A 15,174-nucleotide genomic window follows, 5' to 3' on the forward strand; every position below is an offset into this window, starting at 1 on the left:
ATCAAGAGGGGTGAGGTTGGAGATGTGGTCAAGGTCCAGGTTGTGATGGGTCTGGAGTGCCACAGGGAGCAGCTTCCTTTACCCTGGAAGCCCCTGGGACCATGTTGGGAGTTTTAGGCTAGAGAACACTAAGATTAGGTTTTCATTTTCACCTGGGAGAGGGTGGGTTGTCGAGAATGAGACCAGGTCAGTGATCCAGGAGAGGAATAGGGAGGCAGTGCTTAGACTCTTTCCATTACCCAGCCCTGGCTCTTCCTCGCCAGTCTCCACAGGGGCTGTTTCATGGCATTTGAGCCATAGAACCCATTGACGTAAGGTGTCAAACAGGATCTGAGGCTCTAGGTCACCAGGCTGTGACTTAGAGCCCTGGGAGTGAAAACGGAGAAGGAAAGGCCAGGTTGATGTAGCACAGGTGCCCAAGGCAAGTTTGTCCTTCCCTCCCCACCAGCACAGGGGCAGCCAGCGTGAATTTCTTCAGGTCATTAACTTCCTGGGTGAAGGCAAGTCAGAACAGCTTGGCTTGGGGGAGTTACATCACCTCCCTCTGCTAAACAGGCTTGATGTTCCCCACAGCTTTATGTTCTGTTCCACTCCACCTAGCCCTGAAATGGGAAGGCAGAGTGGGGTTAGAAAGGGCACTGAGCTGGAAGTCAGGACGTGGAGATTTGAGAACAGTATGCCGTGTCTTTGCTGGGTGATGGGAGGGCTGGTTCACGTCTCCGTTTGTTCACGGCTTTAATGGGAACGTTGAACCGGTGCTCTCTGCTGTCTTTTCTGACTCTCATTTCTAAACCCCAAATAGAGGAGAAACATTTCATGTTTAAAGTCCCCGGGGGGACTGGCCAAGAAGGTGGAGTAGGAAGACGCTGCGTTCACCTTTTCCCACGGGCACACCAAAATTACAACTATTTACAGAGCAACTCTCAATGGGAACAGCCAGAACTGGGAAATTTATCTCTTTTTTTTGCTTTATTGTAAAACTTATATACAAGTCAAAACATATTATTACAATCCAGATATATTTACCAAGACATTTAAACATTTATATTCCCAGCTATATTTCCCTGTGCTACACAGTAGGTCCTTGTTGGTTATCTATTGATACTTTATATACAGTAGTGTGTATATGTTAATCCCAAACTCCTAATTTATCCCTCCCCCTTTTCCCCTTTGATAACCATAAGTTTGTTTTCTATACTATGCTCAATATTTTGTGATAACCTATAAGGGAAAAGAATCTGACAAAGAATATATATATGTCTGCATGTATAACTGAACCACTGTGCTATACACTTGAAACTAACACAACATTGTAAATCAACTATACTCCAATTAAAAAATAATAAAAAATAAAAAGACAAAAAACTGAATAACATTTATATTCTTTCTGCTTTTAAGTCCCATTTACTTCCCAAATGAAATATCCATCCATCAGTATCAGTATTTCTTTCTTTTACAAATTCTTTCTCTAGCATATTTTCCAGTGTCATATAGTCCTCACAACTATAGGTTCTTCCTCAGATCTAACTGAAATTATGCATATAAACCTAATCCATTTCCTCCAGGTCACTCAGTAGGGCTGCACTTTGCTCAGCTCCATGGAGCCTCATTCCCATAAAAGGCAATGGGCATGGTGCCCTCTGGAGTTGCACAATGCCTGGCTCACTTTTTGTCTGAGCTCCAGGACTTAGCACTTAGGAGTGGCAAGCTCCACCCCTATGGAGAAGAAATTGCCTTGGCAGCATCGTGAATGGTTCATGGAGGTGCAGTGGATTGTGAGTGGGGATAGGGGATTGGAAAGTGTGAGAGAGCTGTGTCCGGCACCCATCAAACTCAGAGCATCTCCATCCTGGCTCTCTGGTTTTCCTTCAATCTCTCTGTATTCTCATTTATCAAATGGGAACTTGAGCTCTGGTATCCCAATGGTGGGTCAGCTGACTCTAGAAGACCCAGTTCTAAGGCTAGGCATAACCCACATCTATGGATCAAATACACCGTTTGATTGCAATCCTGGGAGGAACGCCATTCCATCTCAATCCATATGCTTATCTTTTTATATTAGATGTTAGTAGCAAGGCTTAGGATGGAGAGAAATCATTTCTTATTGTCTCTCCTTCCTCCCAATTTAGGGACTTAAAGGGGGGCTGTAACATTAATAAAAAACTTATTATTTTCTAATCTCTTATTATGTGCCAGCCACTGTGCTGAAAACGTACATTTAATCATTTAATCTACACACCATGCCTACATGGTGAGTATTCGTTAGGCACCGTTAGCACCATTTTGCCGATGAATAAGCAGAGGCACAGAGATTAGCTGGCTTGCCTTCGCTCTGACAGCTGTTGGGAGCAGAGGCAGTCAGCCTACGCTTGGCTGACTCCAGAGGTACAGTCCCAGTCACTGTGATACAGTGTATGCTGGAGGGGAGCTATAAGCACATTAACGTATTTTTCCTTTCTCTGCAAGCTTCCTGATGTGACATCTTTGTCCTGAGATGAAAGTTGGGTCAGAACACACCATTTGAGTGCAAGCTGATGAATACAGGCTGTGAGTCAGCACAGTTTTGCAGTCCTCTCACGTATGGGGCCACCATCTGTGAGCTATGAGCCAGGCAGCTCAGGCAGTGCTGAGAAAAACAGCGTCTGCCCCCCACCGCCCATCTCCCTCCCCGGGGAAGCAGGGGTGGGGGGGCAGAGATCTCTGGACTCAAGAGTAGCTCATTCTCTCCTCCCCAGAAGGAGGAAAGAGACACTTATTAAGTCCTAAAAAGGTGTCTTCTCTCTTTCCAGCTGTCTGGCATACAGCATCAGAATAAATAATATTTACAGAGTACTTACTATGGGTCAAGTCCATTAGATCATTCAAATCCTCATGGTTTATTTTCATCTATTTTATGGAGCCTCAGAAAGGTCTTGAGTAGCTTGTCTAGTGTCTCACAGAGAAGAGGGAGAGCCTGGGTTTAAATCCAGAGCTACGCTGTGACCACTACAATCTATTTTCCCTCAACATGTACTATTTCATTATGTCCAAGATGCTGAACAACAAGGTTTCCAGCCCCTGTGGCTCCCTTCCATTGCATCTATGCCCATAAAAAGTTCTCAGTCCTCTCCGTCCCTCTTCCTTCCCTGCTAGTGCCCTGCCTACCACTCTGTCTTGCCAGTATGGCTGCAGGGTAGATTTGTTCCAACCCGTTGTCCAAAGGGCCCATGGGGTCTCTTGTAATTGCACCCCATCCACAAGTTGTTTTGTTTGGTAAAAACAAACTCTGTTTTGGGAATTTGTGTTTGGAGAGGAAACTTTTTAAACCCTGTCTTTTCATCACCATCTCTCCAAACCTTGATTCTTGAAGAACATGGGGGTGTAGAGATTGTGTAAAAAAGTAATTTAGATAGAGAGTCTTCTAGCTCAAGAGCAAGCATTCCAGGCTCTGTTCCTGGCTCTGCCACGGAGTGCTAAGCCTCTCTGACTCCCAGTCTCATTTTCTCTCTCTGCATTAATTGAGAATGAAAGGGCTGTCCAAGGGACAAGATGGAGAGGAAAGAGATGATGTCCAAAGAAATCCTTGCATTTCTGAGAACGAAAAAAAAAAAAACCTTCCCTATGAAGTTAAACAAAATAATGCATGTAAAGCATTTAAGCTATTGCCTGGCACATGTTAGGTGCTGAGTAGCTCAGGCAGATGGAGCGTGCAGGAGCTGGGGCACCCACAGAGTCTCAGGGCTGGCTGCAGCAGGGCACGGCTGTCAGAAGAGTGCTTTCCTGACTTTGCCTGCAGGGTACGATTGGTGACATGCCACAGCTCTGAGGAAAGTGACCTACTTGGGTTTTTCTGTATGGACACAGGATTGCAAGAAATTCTCATTTGCATAGAGATGGGGAGTTTATTTTTGCTAGAAGCTGCATGTCAAGACAGAGAAGAAAGAGGCATTTCTTAATAATCATTAATCAGCTGTATCTGAAAAGAAAAAGAAATCAATTGGGGAAATGCGATGCTAAGGAAATGAGGGGAAAAGCAATCTCCCTCCACATGGACACACCCAGTAAACCTTGACAGCATTTCCTTGTATCCACCTGCATAAAAGTGACCAGCCCTTTACAAGTGGCAAGGAACACGAAGAGTGAAGACACAGGAGAAGCCCAGGAGCACCCCCGTGAGAGGTGAGGCTCGTGTCGTCCTTCCTCAGAGGATTTGTTCATCAACCATCCCAGCCCTCGTCCTTTACAGCTGCAGAGAGGTGACCTGCTGTCACTGTGGATGGCCTATGATATCCCAAGTGCTGGGCATTTTGTAGAATGGGGAGGGGTATTCTGTAGAGAGGCTGAACTTTCCAGTACCTTATTCTCAATAAGAAACAGGGAGAGTGGGAAAGGAGGAAGGAAGAAAGGGAAGGGGAAGGAATCTATTTTTTTAAAAAATATGATGATTTTATTTTTTATTTTATTTTATTTTTTAAATTTTATTGAAGTATAGTTGATTTACAATGTTGTGTTAATTTCTGCTGTACAGCAAAGTGATTCAGTTATACATATACATATTCTTTTTCATATGCTTTTCCATTATGATTTATCACAGTATATTGAATATAGTTGCCTGTGCTATACAGTAGGGACTTGTTTATCCATCCTATATATAAGTTTGCATTTGCTAATCCCAAACTCCCAGTCCTACCCTCCCCTCTCCCCTTCCCCCTTGGCAACCACAAGTCAGTTCTCTATGTCTGTGAGTCTGTTTCTCTTTCGTGGATATGTTGAATTGTGTCATATTTTAGATTCCACATGTAAGTGATATCGTATGGTATTTGTCTTTCTCTTTCTGACTTACTTCACTAAGTATGATAATCTCTAGGTGAAAGCATGTTACTGCAAATGGCATAATTTCATTCTTTTTTATGGCTGAGTAATATTCCACTGTATATATGTACCACATCTTCTTTATCCATTCATCTGTTGATGGACGTTTAGGTTGCTTCCATGTCTTGGCTATTGTGAATAGTGCGGCTATGAACATAGGGGTGCATGTATCTTTTTGAATTATAGTTTTGTCTGGATATATGCCCAAGAGTGGGATTGCTGGATCATATGGCAACTCTATTTTTAGTTTTTTGAGGAACCTCCATACTGTTTTCTATAGCTGCTGCACCAATTTACATTCCCATCAACAGTGTTGGAGGGTTCAAGGGAAATGAATCTAGCATTTACTATAAACTTTTTGTTCTAGGAACTGTGCTGGGCACTTTAGAATATGTGTATTTTTAATCCTTTGCAGTATTAAATATCTTTTTAAACATAAGGAACACCACTGGCTCAGTGGGATCCGATCAGAAATGTGTTCCTTTTTGTCTGCTGTAAGGAAATCTGCTGGATCTCCAGTTGAGATCCCAGGAGGAACAGAGCTGTAGGTGGGGTGGTGCAGTGGTAAGGAGAACGGGCCACCTGCCTTCACATCCTGGCTCCGCCACTCGCTGGTCATATCCCTTGGGCAGGTTTCTCCACCTTGCTAAGTGTCAGTTCCCTCTTTGGTAAAATGGGGATAGAAACAGAACCTACCTCATAGGGTGGTTGTGAGCATTAAATAAAGATAATTGTGGAAAATACTTGGCATGGAGCCCCAGGCACGTGGCATGTATGATAAACGTTAGCTACTACTGTTACCTGAATCAGCCGAGATGTCTGGAATCGCCTCACCAAGCTAAGGGGGACATCTTTTTCCTCCACATCTTTCTCCTCTGAGGCTCCCAGCGGGGGATGAACCGGCAATGCCCCACTGCTTCTGAGAGTTGTCAGAAGAAAAACTGTGCCCCCTTTTAGTCACTTGGCTCTCTAGAAGCACCCTATTTGCCTTTCGAGGGGATAGAGCTCTGGGGGACTCTATAGTCTCCCCTGTCAATGGGGTCTATTTTCCTGTTTTTCCAGAAAGAGGTTAGAAAAAGAGAAATCATGCTCTTTAACATAATGCCTGCTCTACAGTGAGGTCTCAACCTACACCTGTCCCTCACTGGGAATGATGCTGAGTTAAGGAGAGAGAAGGAAAAATGGTTTTCTAAGCAGGATTTGCTGTTCCTCAGCTTTCTGGAGAAGAGCCTGGGACTCCCGAGGATGATCGGGGTGGGGGGAGGGGAGCGGGGACAGGTGTGGCTCATGCTCTCACACGTGCGTGCCTAGAGCAGCTGTAACTATAGTTAGGAGTGGGGGCGTCCACAGCCCCCTCAGCTGGCTTCCTATGCTCGCTGCCTCCCTCTCTTCCACTGATGCACCCACTACGCTTATGCAGCACACGCATGGCTGGGAATGAGTGCTCAGTCTGCACGTGGAGGAGGCTGGGCAGAGGCTGGTCTATTCCCATGGGTTGCCCTCTGACTTACCTTTAACGCTCAGCTCTGTTTGTGAAACGTGCTAGTGCTGGAGAAAGTCAGAGAAGGAGAACTCAACAGTCTGTACAGTTATGCTTTGGGCACTTTTCTCAAGGTGTGTTACACGACACTACTGAAAGCGGTCCAATGCAAAGAGGCAGAGAGAAAGGCAGGAGGGGCGCGAGAACTAGAAGAGGCAGCAGGCATCTCAGGTCTGGCCCTGCCTAGAGGCTAGCGAGCTGCAAACCTGTCCCTGGTGCCTGCTGGCTCAGTGGGTGATGGAGGGGAAGCCGCCACCTTGCCATCTGTGGGTCTCTCTCTTCACTGTGGCTAGTTATTAGATGCCCCGCACCTCCATTTCCCATCTTCTCCAGAAGGTGACATCTTCACAGCTGACTTCAAAGGAATGATTTTAAGCAGATACACAGTAGGGGTTTATAACAAAAGGGTGTTGCCTATTTTGGGGGCAAACATAAAAACAAAACGTGCTTGCAGCTCTATTTACGATAGCCAGGACATGTGGAAGCAACCTAAGTGTCCATCAACAGATGAATGGATAAAGAAGATGTGGCACATATATACAATGGAATATTACTCAGCCATAAAAAGAAACGAAATTCAGTTATTTGTAGTGAGGTGGATGGACCTAGAGTCTGTCATACAGAGTGAAATAAGTCAGAAAGAGAAAAACAAATACCGTATGCTAACACATATATATGGAATCTAAAAAAAAAAAAAGAAAAGGTCATGAAGAACCTAGGGGCAGAATGGGAATAAAGATGCAGACCTACTAGAGAATGGACTTGAGGATATGGGGAGGGGGAAGTGTAAGCTGTGACAAAGTGAGAGAGTGGCATGGACATATATACACTACCAAATGTAAAATAGATAGCTAGTGGGAAGCAGCCGCACAGCACAGGGAGATCAGCTCGGTGCTTTGTGACCACCTAGAGGGGTGGGATAGGGAGGGTGGGAGAGAGGGAGATGCAAGAGGGAAGAGATATGGGGACATATGTATATGTATAACTGATTCACTTTGTTATAAAGCAGAAACTAACACACCACTGTAAAGCAATTATATTCCAATAAAGATGTTAAAACAAACAAACAAAAAAAACAAAATGTGCTTTTATAGTTTTTCAGATCAGTTGCCTAACTCCTAGGGCATATTACCAACCCTGTTTTTCCTGTTTAATTTATTAAAAACAATGCTTCTCACCCTGTTGAAAAGTGAGCCCTGTTGAGTCATGAGAGTGATTTACACACGAATTTACTCCCTGGGAGTTGGGAGAGCACTGGATCAGCCTCTCTAGGGGTGGAGCGGGGGCAGGGGGGAGAGGGAAGGGCTCATTCAATTGATTAAAAAAAAACCAGAGAAGGAGACACATGCCCCGAGGTCCACAGGCTAAGGTACTGAGTCCTGTTTTCTCGGCTGCCATCTGGCCTGCCCTGCGAGGTCCAAAGGGGAACTCGGTTGGGGTCTCTTTCCTTGCTCTCCACTCTTGGCTGGGAAGCTGACTTCATCCCTTCCTGTAGGACATGCAGGCACAGTGTGTTTCTCTCTGCCTCCTGGGTGCGATGGTCTTTCTGTGCTCAGCGCATGCCCGAGGTCTCAGGAGATGTGTGATTTCCATGGACATGCGCCGTATAGAGGAGAGTTTCCGAGGGATCAAAAACGCCATTGTGAGTACGGGTTTGGGGTGAAGGTATGGGCAGGGGGGCGTGCCTCACTTTACATCTTAACCGTGGATAGTCAGTTCTCATTACCTTTGTGTCTCCGGAGAATGTGGAGTACTCACTGCTTGTGTCTGTTCTTATGTTTTCCTCCACAGCAAGCTAAGGACACCTTCCAAAATGTCACCATCCTGTCCACATCGGAGACCCTGCACAGCATTAAGGTACTGGCCTGTGTCTGCTCGTTCCTCTATTGCCCTTTTTATGGTGAAGTGGCGCAGGGCTGAAGGAGAAATCCTCACCCTGTGTTCTTCTCTTTCCTAACCTCCAGTGAACTCTTATGCTCCGGCTTCTCACATGTCAACTGATGCGTGAGGGCGCACTCGTGTCTCAGCGACCTTGAACCCCATGGGAGGGTGTTCACCCAGGGAGTGATTGGGGTGCCACGTGCTCAAGTGGGACAGGATGTCTAGGGCTTAGGCTGACTCTGGAAGGTTTCATGGGGAAGCTGAGAAAATGAGCAGTGACCTAAAAGCTGAGTAGGCTTGGGGTTAGTGGCTAAAAGAGATGGAAGGGTTTGGGGAGAATGGGTATGTAAAATCAATGGATACATGTCAGGGGACATAGAGGCAACCAGGGGGAATTCCCTGGCGGTCCAGTGGTTAGGACTCTGAGCTTTCACTGCCGAGAGCGCAGGCTCAATCCCTAGTCAGGGAACTAAGATACTGCAAGCCGCGAGGCACGGCGGAAAAAAAATAAAAGAGACAACCAGGCTCGTGGTGTGAGGGAAATGAAGGCAAGTGGAAGAGAATGAAGTGGACAAATACGTTGGAGTAAGTTTTACCAAGAACCTTGAAAGCCAGGCCAAAATGGAAACTGACTGGCCGAGCCTCGGCCTTCTTTTTTTTTCTTTTTTGGCTGCGCCGTGCGGCCATCGGGAGTCCCTGCAGGTTTCTGAGCCAAAGACTGTGTGACCACAAAGTCTTTTAGACAGTCTGGTGATGTTCTTTACAACCGCCGGCTTGAGGCACAAAAGCAGGGAGGGGATCAGTCTACTGGTCCAGAGAGAGGTGGTGAGTGTGTGTTACAAAACAGTTGGCTTACGAGGTGATAATTCACTTTACAGAAGGGGCCACTGAGCAGTGCCTTTAAAAGTGAGCTCCTCCAGTCTTTGTAAGCATTCTAGAAAGATCCAGTTCTTTCAGGCATTTATGTGACAGAGTGTAAGGTACATCCACAAAGACTTACTTTTTCCTTGGGCTTCTCTGCACGAGATAATTCTTCTAGGCAGTATTAGGCCTGATTTATTTATGGTAAACACATGGAGCCACTTCCTAAATACTATTCCAGCCAATGGTATAAGAGACTCAGAGGATATGATAGCTGGAAGGGACCCAAAAGGCCATTTGTTCCAAAACCATCATTTTCAAGTGACCAAATTGACATCTTGGGAGAAAGAATGACTAGTTAGTGGTTGAGCCAGGAATAGACACCCGCCCCCCCCCAAGTCTCATGCCTCTGTCTCCAGATTCTTTGTCCTCTCAAGGTCAAGAAGTAGCTGATGTGGCATAAGGAAAGGGGTCAATGAGGATGCAGGTCTTTGCCATATTTCTCCCCTCCCCCTCTCCCCCTCCTTGATAAAACAAAGGTTGCAGCTTTTTGCCCCGTTGGTTAAGGGAATTAGCAGGAGCAGAGGAAAAGGAGGGTTTTTGTGTTGCAAGGTGAGTTTCCACATCAGAAAATCTGCCTGTCGGACCAAGGAGGCTTTGCTGCTTTAAATGCTAATGAAGATAAATGCACCACTGGCTGTAGCCACTTCGCTTCTCAGACTGAGCCATAAATCTGCGCTGGCTCTCAGGGCTGGGTGCAAACTGCTAGAAGGAAACTCTGCCTGGCCAGCTGCTTTAAACTGTGCCTGGGGAAGTCAGGAGCTTTCCCTTAGGGAGAGCTGCATTCAGCCCGAGGAGGACTTGCCCAGATGTGTGCATTTCTGCAGCTGTCAGTTTCTATTCTTGCACATCTCAGCTCCATCCAAGTGATCCCTGAAGTTTAAAAAGGACAGACTGGAGGAGAGCTGAGCAGGGTGGCCAGGATAAACACAGTGTCATTACACTGGAAGGAATATGTGCCCAGCATAGGCCTGACATGCAATAGCCATCGAATAAACACATGTTGGTGGCTAGGAGATGTTCCAGAGAGGCAGACTTCAGCACAATGTAAGGAAGTACTTTTCAAGAAAGCTGCTCAGACATTGGTCCTTTCAAAAGGGAGGTGTCTGATGGAAGCGGTTAAGCAGAAGTCAGGGATGACATGTTGGAGATGCTGTAGAGAGAATTCTAGTCTCTGACTGGGCTCCATCCCTTGTGAATATCTCCTGGCCATGTAAAAAGAGGGTAAGAACCGCAATCTCTCCTTGGTGCCTTTGTCATAAGTAGCTTTGGTGTGGTTAAGAGGACCCTCTGAGACCAATATGAATTTAAAAAAAATGACTTTTAGTTATCTCACTCCTTCTTGCCCCTACCCAAGCAGGCTGCTTTGGTCTCTAAGATCGTAAGAGAAGAGGGCCTCTGGGGCTTTCCCTAATTTGTGTCTGTAGCCCTTAGATGTGTGCTGCGTGACCAAGAACCTCCTGGCGTTTTATGTGGACAGGGTATTCAAGGACCATCAGGAGCTGAGCCCCCAAATCTTGAGAAAAATCAGCAGCATCGCCAACTCTTTCCTCTACATGCAGAAGACTCTGCAACAATGTGTGAGTCACCAGCAGCATCTGCTTTCCGTCTGCCCCAGGGAGAGCCCAGGACATGCTGGCCCCAGTCAGTGTTCCGAAATGGATCCTGGACTCAAAGGAAATTCCCTGCCCTGTCGCCCATGGGAAGAACGGTTAGGAGCCTCTTCCAGTGGTCCCTCCTTGTCCAGGGCTTTCTCCTCATCAGACCCAGTTTCCTCATGGATAATCTTCCTGTGGTGACCGACTTATGTCAAAGCATCTCTTAGGTGATGCCAGGGCTGGCCTGTGAGAGAGCCATGCTGAGGGTTCCGGGCTTATCACAGGCATACCCCTAGTTTCTTGGCCTCTGGCCCTTTGGGGCTTCCATACCTATTAACCTCTGGGTGGTTCCCTGGTATAGCCTCTCCTAAGGATCACCTATTCATTCATTGTGATCTATTAAAAACAAGCCTCAGAAATAAAACCAAACCCACACAAACCAACAAAAACTTAGACCAGGAGAAAACCTGGGTTCTGGCCCCATCTCTGACAAAGATTTCCTGTGTAACTCTGTGGCAAGTTACTTCACCTCTCTGTGCCTTGGGTTCTAAAATTGTTAGAAGAGGTCATGACCCCTGTCCCACTTACATTAAGATTCATTTAACCAATTATTTAATTAACTGGCCCAACATATTCATTGAGTGCCTACCTAACGCTGTACTGGGTGGTGACACACAGACTTGGAACCTACTCTCCAGGCCTTTCCAGCCCTGGGTAAGTGCAGGGTGACTCTACAAGCAGACCCTACTGCCCCCTTCTGCCTCAACCTGGGTTTACTCACCTGACTCTCACCTTGGGAGGAAGGAGAACTATTACTCCTCATGTGGGAGGTGGCGGTGAGAGCGAGCCAGGGTGGAAAGGTCTTCTGATGGGTGCTGTCTCCGCTTGATCACAGCAGGAGCAGAGGTTGTGTCACTGCAGTCAGGAGGCCACCAATGCAACCAGAATCATCCACGACAACTACGATCAAGTAAGGCAAGGGAAGAGGATGGGGAAGATGGAAATGGGATGTCGGAGCCTGATTGGGCAGCCTCCTCTCCATTCAAATTCATTCATTTACTCAACAGTATTTATTAAACATCTTTATTGGAGTATAATTGCTTTACAATGGTGTGTTAGTTTCTGCTTTATAATAAAGTGAATCAGTTATACATATACATATGTTCCCATATCTCTTCCCTCTTGCATCTCCCTCCCTCCCACCCTCCCTATCCCACCCCTCTAGGTGGTCACAAAGCACAGAGCTGATCTCTCTGTGCTATGCGGCTGCTTCCCACTAGCTATCTATTTTACGTTTGGTAGTGTATATATGTCCATGCCACTCTCTCACTTTGTCACAGCTTACCCTTCCCCCTCCCCATATCCTCAAGTCCATTCTCTAGTAGGTCTGTGTCTTTATTCCCGTCTTGCGCCTACGTTCTTCATGACCATTTTTTTTTTCTTAGATTCCATATATATGTGTTAGCATACGGTATTTGTTTTTCTCTTTCTGACTTACTTCACTCTGTATGACAGACTCTAGGTCCATCCACCTCACTACAAATAACTCAGTTTCATTTCTTTTTATGGCTGAGTGATATATTCCATTGTATATATGTGCCACATCTTCTTTATCCATTCAGCTGTTGATGGACACTTAGGTTGCTTCCATGTTCTGGCTATTGTAAATAGAGCTGCAATGAACATTTTGGTACATGTCTCTTTTTGAATTATGGTTTTCTCAGGGAATATGTCCAGTAGTGGGATTGCTGGGTCATATGGTAATTCTATTTTTAATTTTTTAAGGAACCTCCATACTGTTCTCCAGAGTGGCTGTATCAATTTACTTTCCCACCAACAGTGCAAGAGGGTTCCCTTTTCTCCACACCCTCTCCAGCATTTATTGTTTGTAGATTTTTTGATGATGGCCATTCTGACTGGTGTGAGATGATATCTCATTGTAGTTTTGATTTGCATTTCTCTAATGATTAATGATTACTCAACAGTATTTATTGCAGGTCTGCCCAATTCTGTGTCTGCAAAGAGTGTGTTGGTCTTACCTCACCTGCTAGTTTCCTGGGCTCCCCTTCCCTATCATCCTTCCAGCATTTTCTTATGCCCTCACATATCAGACCTGCGTTAAGTTTTGAGGGAAAGCACATACTGTTTAAGATGGGGGTGATAACAGAGGGAGCAAAGATCTCCAGAGAACTGTAAGCTGTTATACATGAAACATGCTACCTGCTGGGTGTCACTGTGGCCAGTAACTGCCATCAGCATCCTGTGTGGTGATGAAGAATAGTGCTTCTCATGTAGGTGCAGATGTTGAATGCACACCTCATGTAGAGGTGGAGTTAGAAGCAGTGTTTCTTACGTGTATCATTTAGAGATTCTGTTAAAATGCAGGTTCTGGCTGGTAGGTCTGTGTTTCAACCACACTCCCAAATTATGACAATGCTTTGAATAACGAGGAGCTGGGGGGTCTGTTCAGACCTCTGCTTCTTTGTGGAGAGGCTCCATAGGTTAACATCACAATGGCTGAAACTCGTATTGTTCTTCCTATGAGCCAGGTATTGTTCTAAGCACACTAAATGTATTAACACACTTATTCCTCACGACAATGCTATGAGCCATTATCTGCATTTGATAAGTTAGGAAACCAAGGCACAAACAGGTTACGTAACTTAACTAAGTTTATACTGCAACTAAGTGATGGAGGTAGGGCTCGATCCCATGCCCTCTGGCTCCACAGGACATACTTTTGGATCTTACCATCTCCTTCTATTCTGCTGAGGAAGAGCTGGAATAAGTCAGGAGACTTGGGTTCCAGTTCAGCTCTTCTACCAACCGGCTGTGGCACATTGGGTAGGACACATCCTCAGGGGCTTCAGTGCTTTAATTTGTCCAATGGAGGCACACCCTTCTCCCTCCCCACTGCTGGGCACCGCTGGGATTGCAGCTTTCTGGGAGAGCAGAAGTACTAAAGCAAACTGATATGAACAGGAAAGTAAGCAGAACTGCCAGAAAAGCAAGTTGTTTTTTTCTGGGAAATATAGGAAAAAGAAAAGCAGAAGGCAAAGAATGAAGACCTTTTCATTTTGTTTATAAGTTGCTGACATGATTTAACTGCTTGTTTGTGGAAAGCAATTTAGGCCACCTATTAGGAAAATAATTTGGGGTCTGTATGCCCTGCAGATATAATGGTTGAATAAAAAGCAAACCTCATGAGGACCAGAACATGGGGAAAGTGATTTGAAAACTATGACACGGTCTAGAAAGGCAAGTTCTTATGATGATTTCCATGGTTTCAGTTGGAGGTCCGGTCTGCTGCCATTAAGTCTCTGGGAGAGCTTGATGTCTTCCTAGCCTGGATTGACAAGAATCATCAAGGAACTTCTGTTGCCTCAAGACAAGAAACCTAAGTGTGGTGGATGAACAGCCCCTGAGAGGTTTCCAGTGGGAGACAGCCAACTTTGAAGGGGAGGGAGATGGGGAAGCCTCCATTTTTATGCAGATTAGGTCTTTTTGAGGAAACCTTCCTGCCCATTTGGAATTCTTTTCTCTGGGGCTGAGGTATTGTAGGGGAAAAATCTAGGTTTGAGCACATCTTACCCTGTAGCTACAAGTCTCACTGGCTGGGCCCAGGCTGTCTGATTCCACCTGAAAGTATCCAAGCAGTCTACTGTCATATTTATATGAAATATGTCTGTCGAAAGGTCCTGCGGGCCATCCTGGAGGGAGAGGGTGGGCTTCCCCCTAATTTATTGTGAACTTGTCTATCCCGTGTCTGTGATGTGATCTAAGTGGTATCCTGTAGTGCATATTGTACTGACTGATTTTTTGAATAAACTCTGTTCTTTACCAATTAGTGGAAGTGTCTTCTGATTCAGGGAGAAGGAACCATGAATGGTGACTATTAGAATTAAAAGGGCCTTAAAGAACAGAAACAGATGGGGAAACTGAGACCTAGAGAGGGATAAAAATTTACTCAGAGTCCCAAAGTGAGTTAGTGCCAAGGGTTTCAAACTGGACTCCATCCAGCTCCCTGTCCTCCACATAATGATCAAGAGGATGAACGTAGGGCTTCTGATCATGACTCCGTCTTGCTATCACTCCATTTCTGATCTCTCTTTCTCTATGTTTCTCTCTTTTCTCTCTGTCTCTCTGTTATTGAATTGGGTCCCACTGCTCTACAAAATCAATACTCACAAATGTTGATAGAAAGGAAATGTGCCTTCAATCAGAATGCTGGCAATCTGGGGAGATGGACTCAGCATCCCCCAGAAACCACCTCCAAAGATTCTGCTCGGACGTGAAAGCTTTTAAAGGGAAACAGGGAAGTAATCTCAGTTTATCACTGAGTTAGGGGGTCAGAGTCGCCGCCATCCCCTACTGTGTGCAGGT

General features: G+C 45.6%; 1 protein-coding gene across 2 annotated transcripts; it reads left to right on the forward strand.

Annotated features, from left to right (window-relative positions):
- The first annotated feature begins 4,129 nt into the window (after positions 1-4,129).
- Positions 4,130-14,225, forward strand: IL19 (interleukin 19). Of its 2 annotated transcripts, none has more exons than XM_059940630.1 (6): positions 4,130-4,158; positions 7,887-8,033; positions 8,183-8,248; positions 10,621-10,773; positions 11,687-11,761; positions 14,082-14,225. In XM_059940630.1, exons 2-6 carry the CDS (start codon positions 7,890-7,892, stop codon positions 14,190-14,192), a joined length of 549 nt encoding a protein of 182 aa, XP_059796613.1. In that variant the 5' UTR covers positions 4,130-4,158; positions 7,887-7,889; the 3' UTR covers positions 14,193-14,225. The 2 variants fall into 2 exon arrangements, with proteins under 2 accessions (XP_059796613.1, XP_059796618.1); XM_059940635.1 differs by having other exon boundaries at positions 11,690-11,761.
- The last annotated feature ends 949 nt before the right edge of the window (positions 14,226-15,174 follow it).

The sequence above is a fragment of the Balaenoptera ricei genome, chromosome 1, assembly GCF_028023285.1.
Source record: "Balaenoptera ricei isolate mBalRic1 chromosome 1, mBalRic1.hap2, whole genome shotgun sequence".
In the NCBI taxonomy this organism is placed as follows: Eukaryota; Metazoa; Chordata; class Mammalia; order Artiodactyla; family Balaenopteridae; genus Balaenoptera; species Balaenoptera ricei.

Excerpts from the sequence above, each read along its gene's own strand:
- IL19 (XM_059940630.1), top strand. The coding sequence starts at position 7,890 with ATGCAGGCACAGTGTGTTTCTCTCTGCCTCCTGGGTGCGATGGTCTTT. Across the intron at positions 10,774-11,686 it reads AGAAGACTCTGCAACAATGT|CAGGAGCAGAGGTTGTGTCA; the intron begins GTGAGTCACCAG and ends GCTTGATCACAG. Across the intron at positions 11,762-14,081 it reads TCCACGACAACTACGATCAA|TTGGAGGTCCGGTCTGCTGC; the intron begins GTAAGGCAAGGG and ends CCATGGTTTCAG.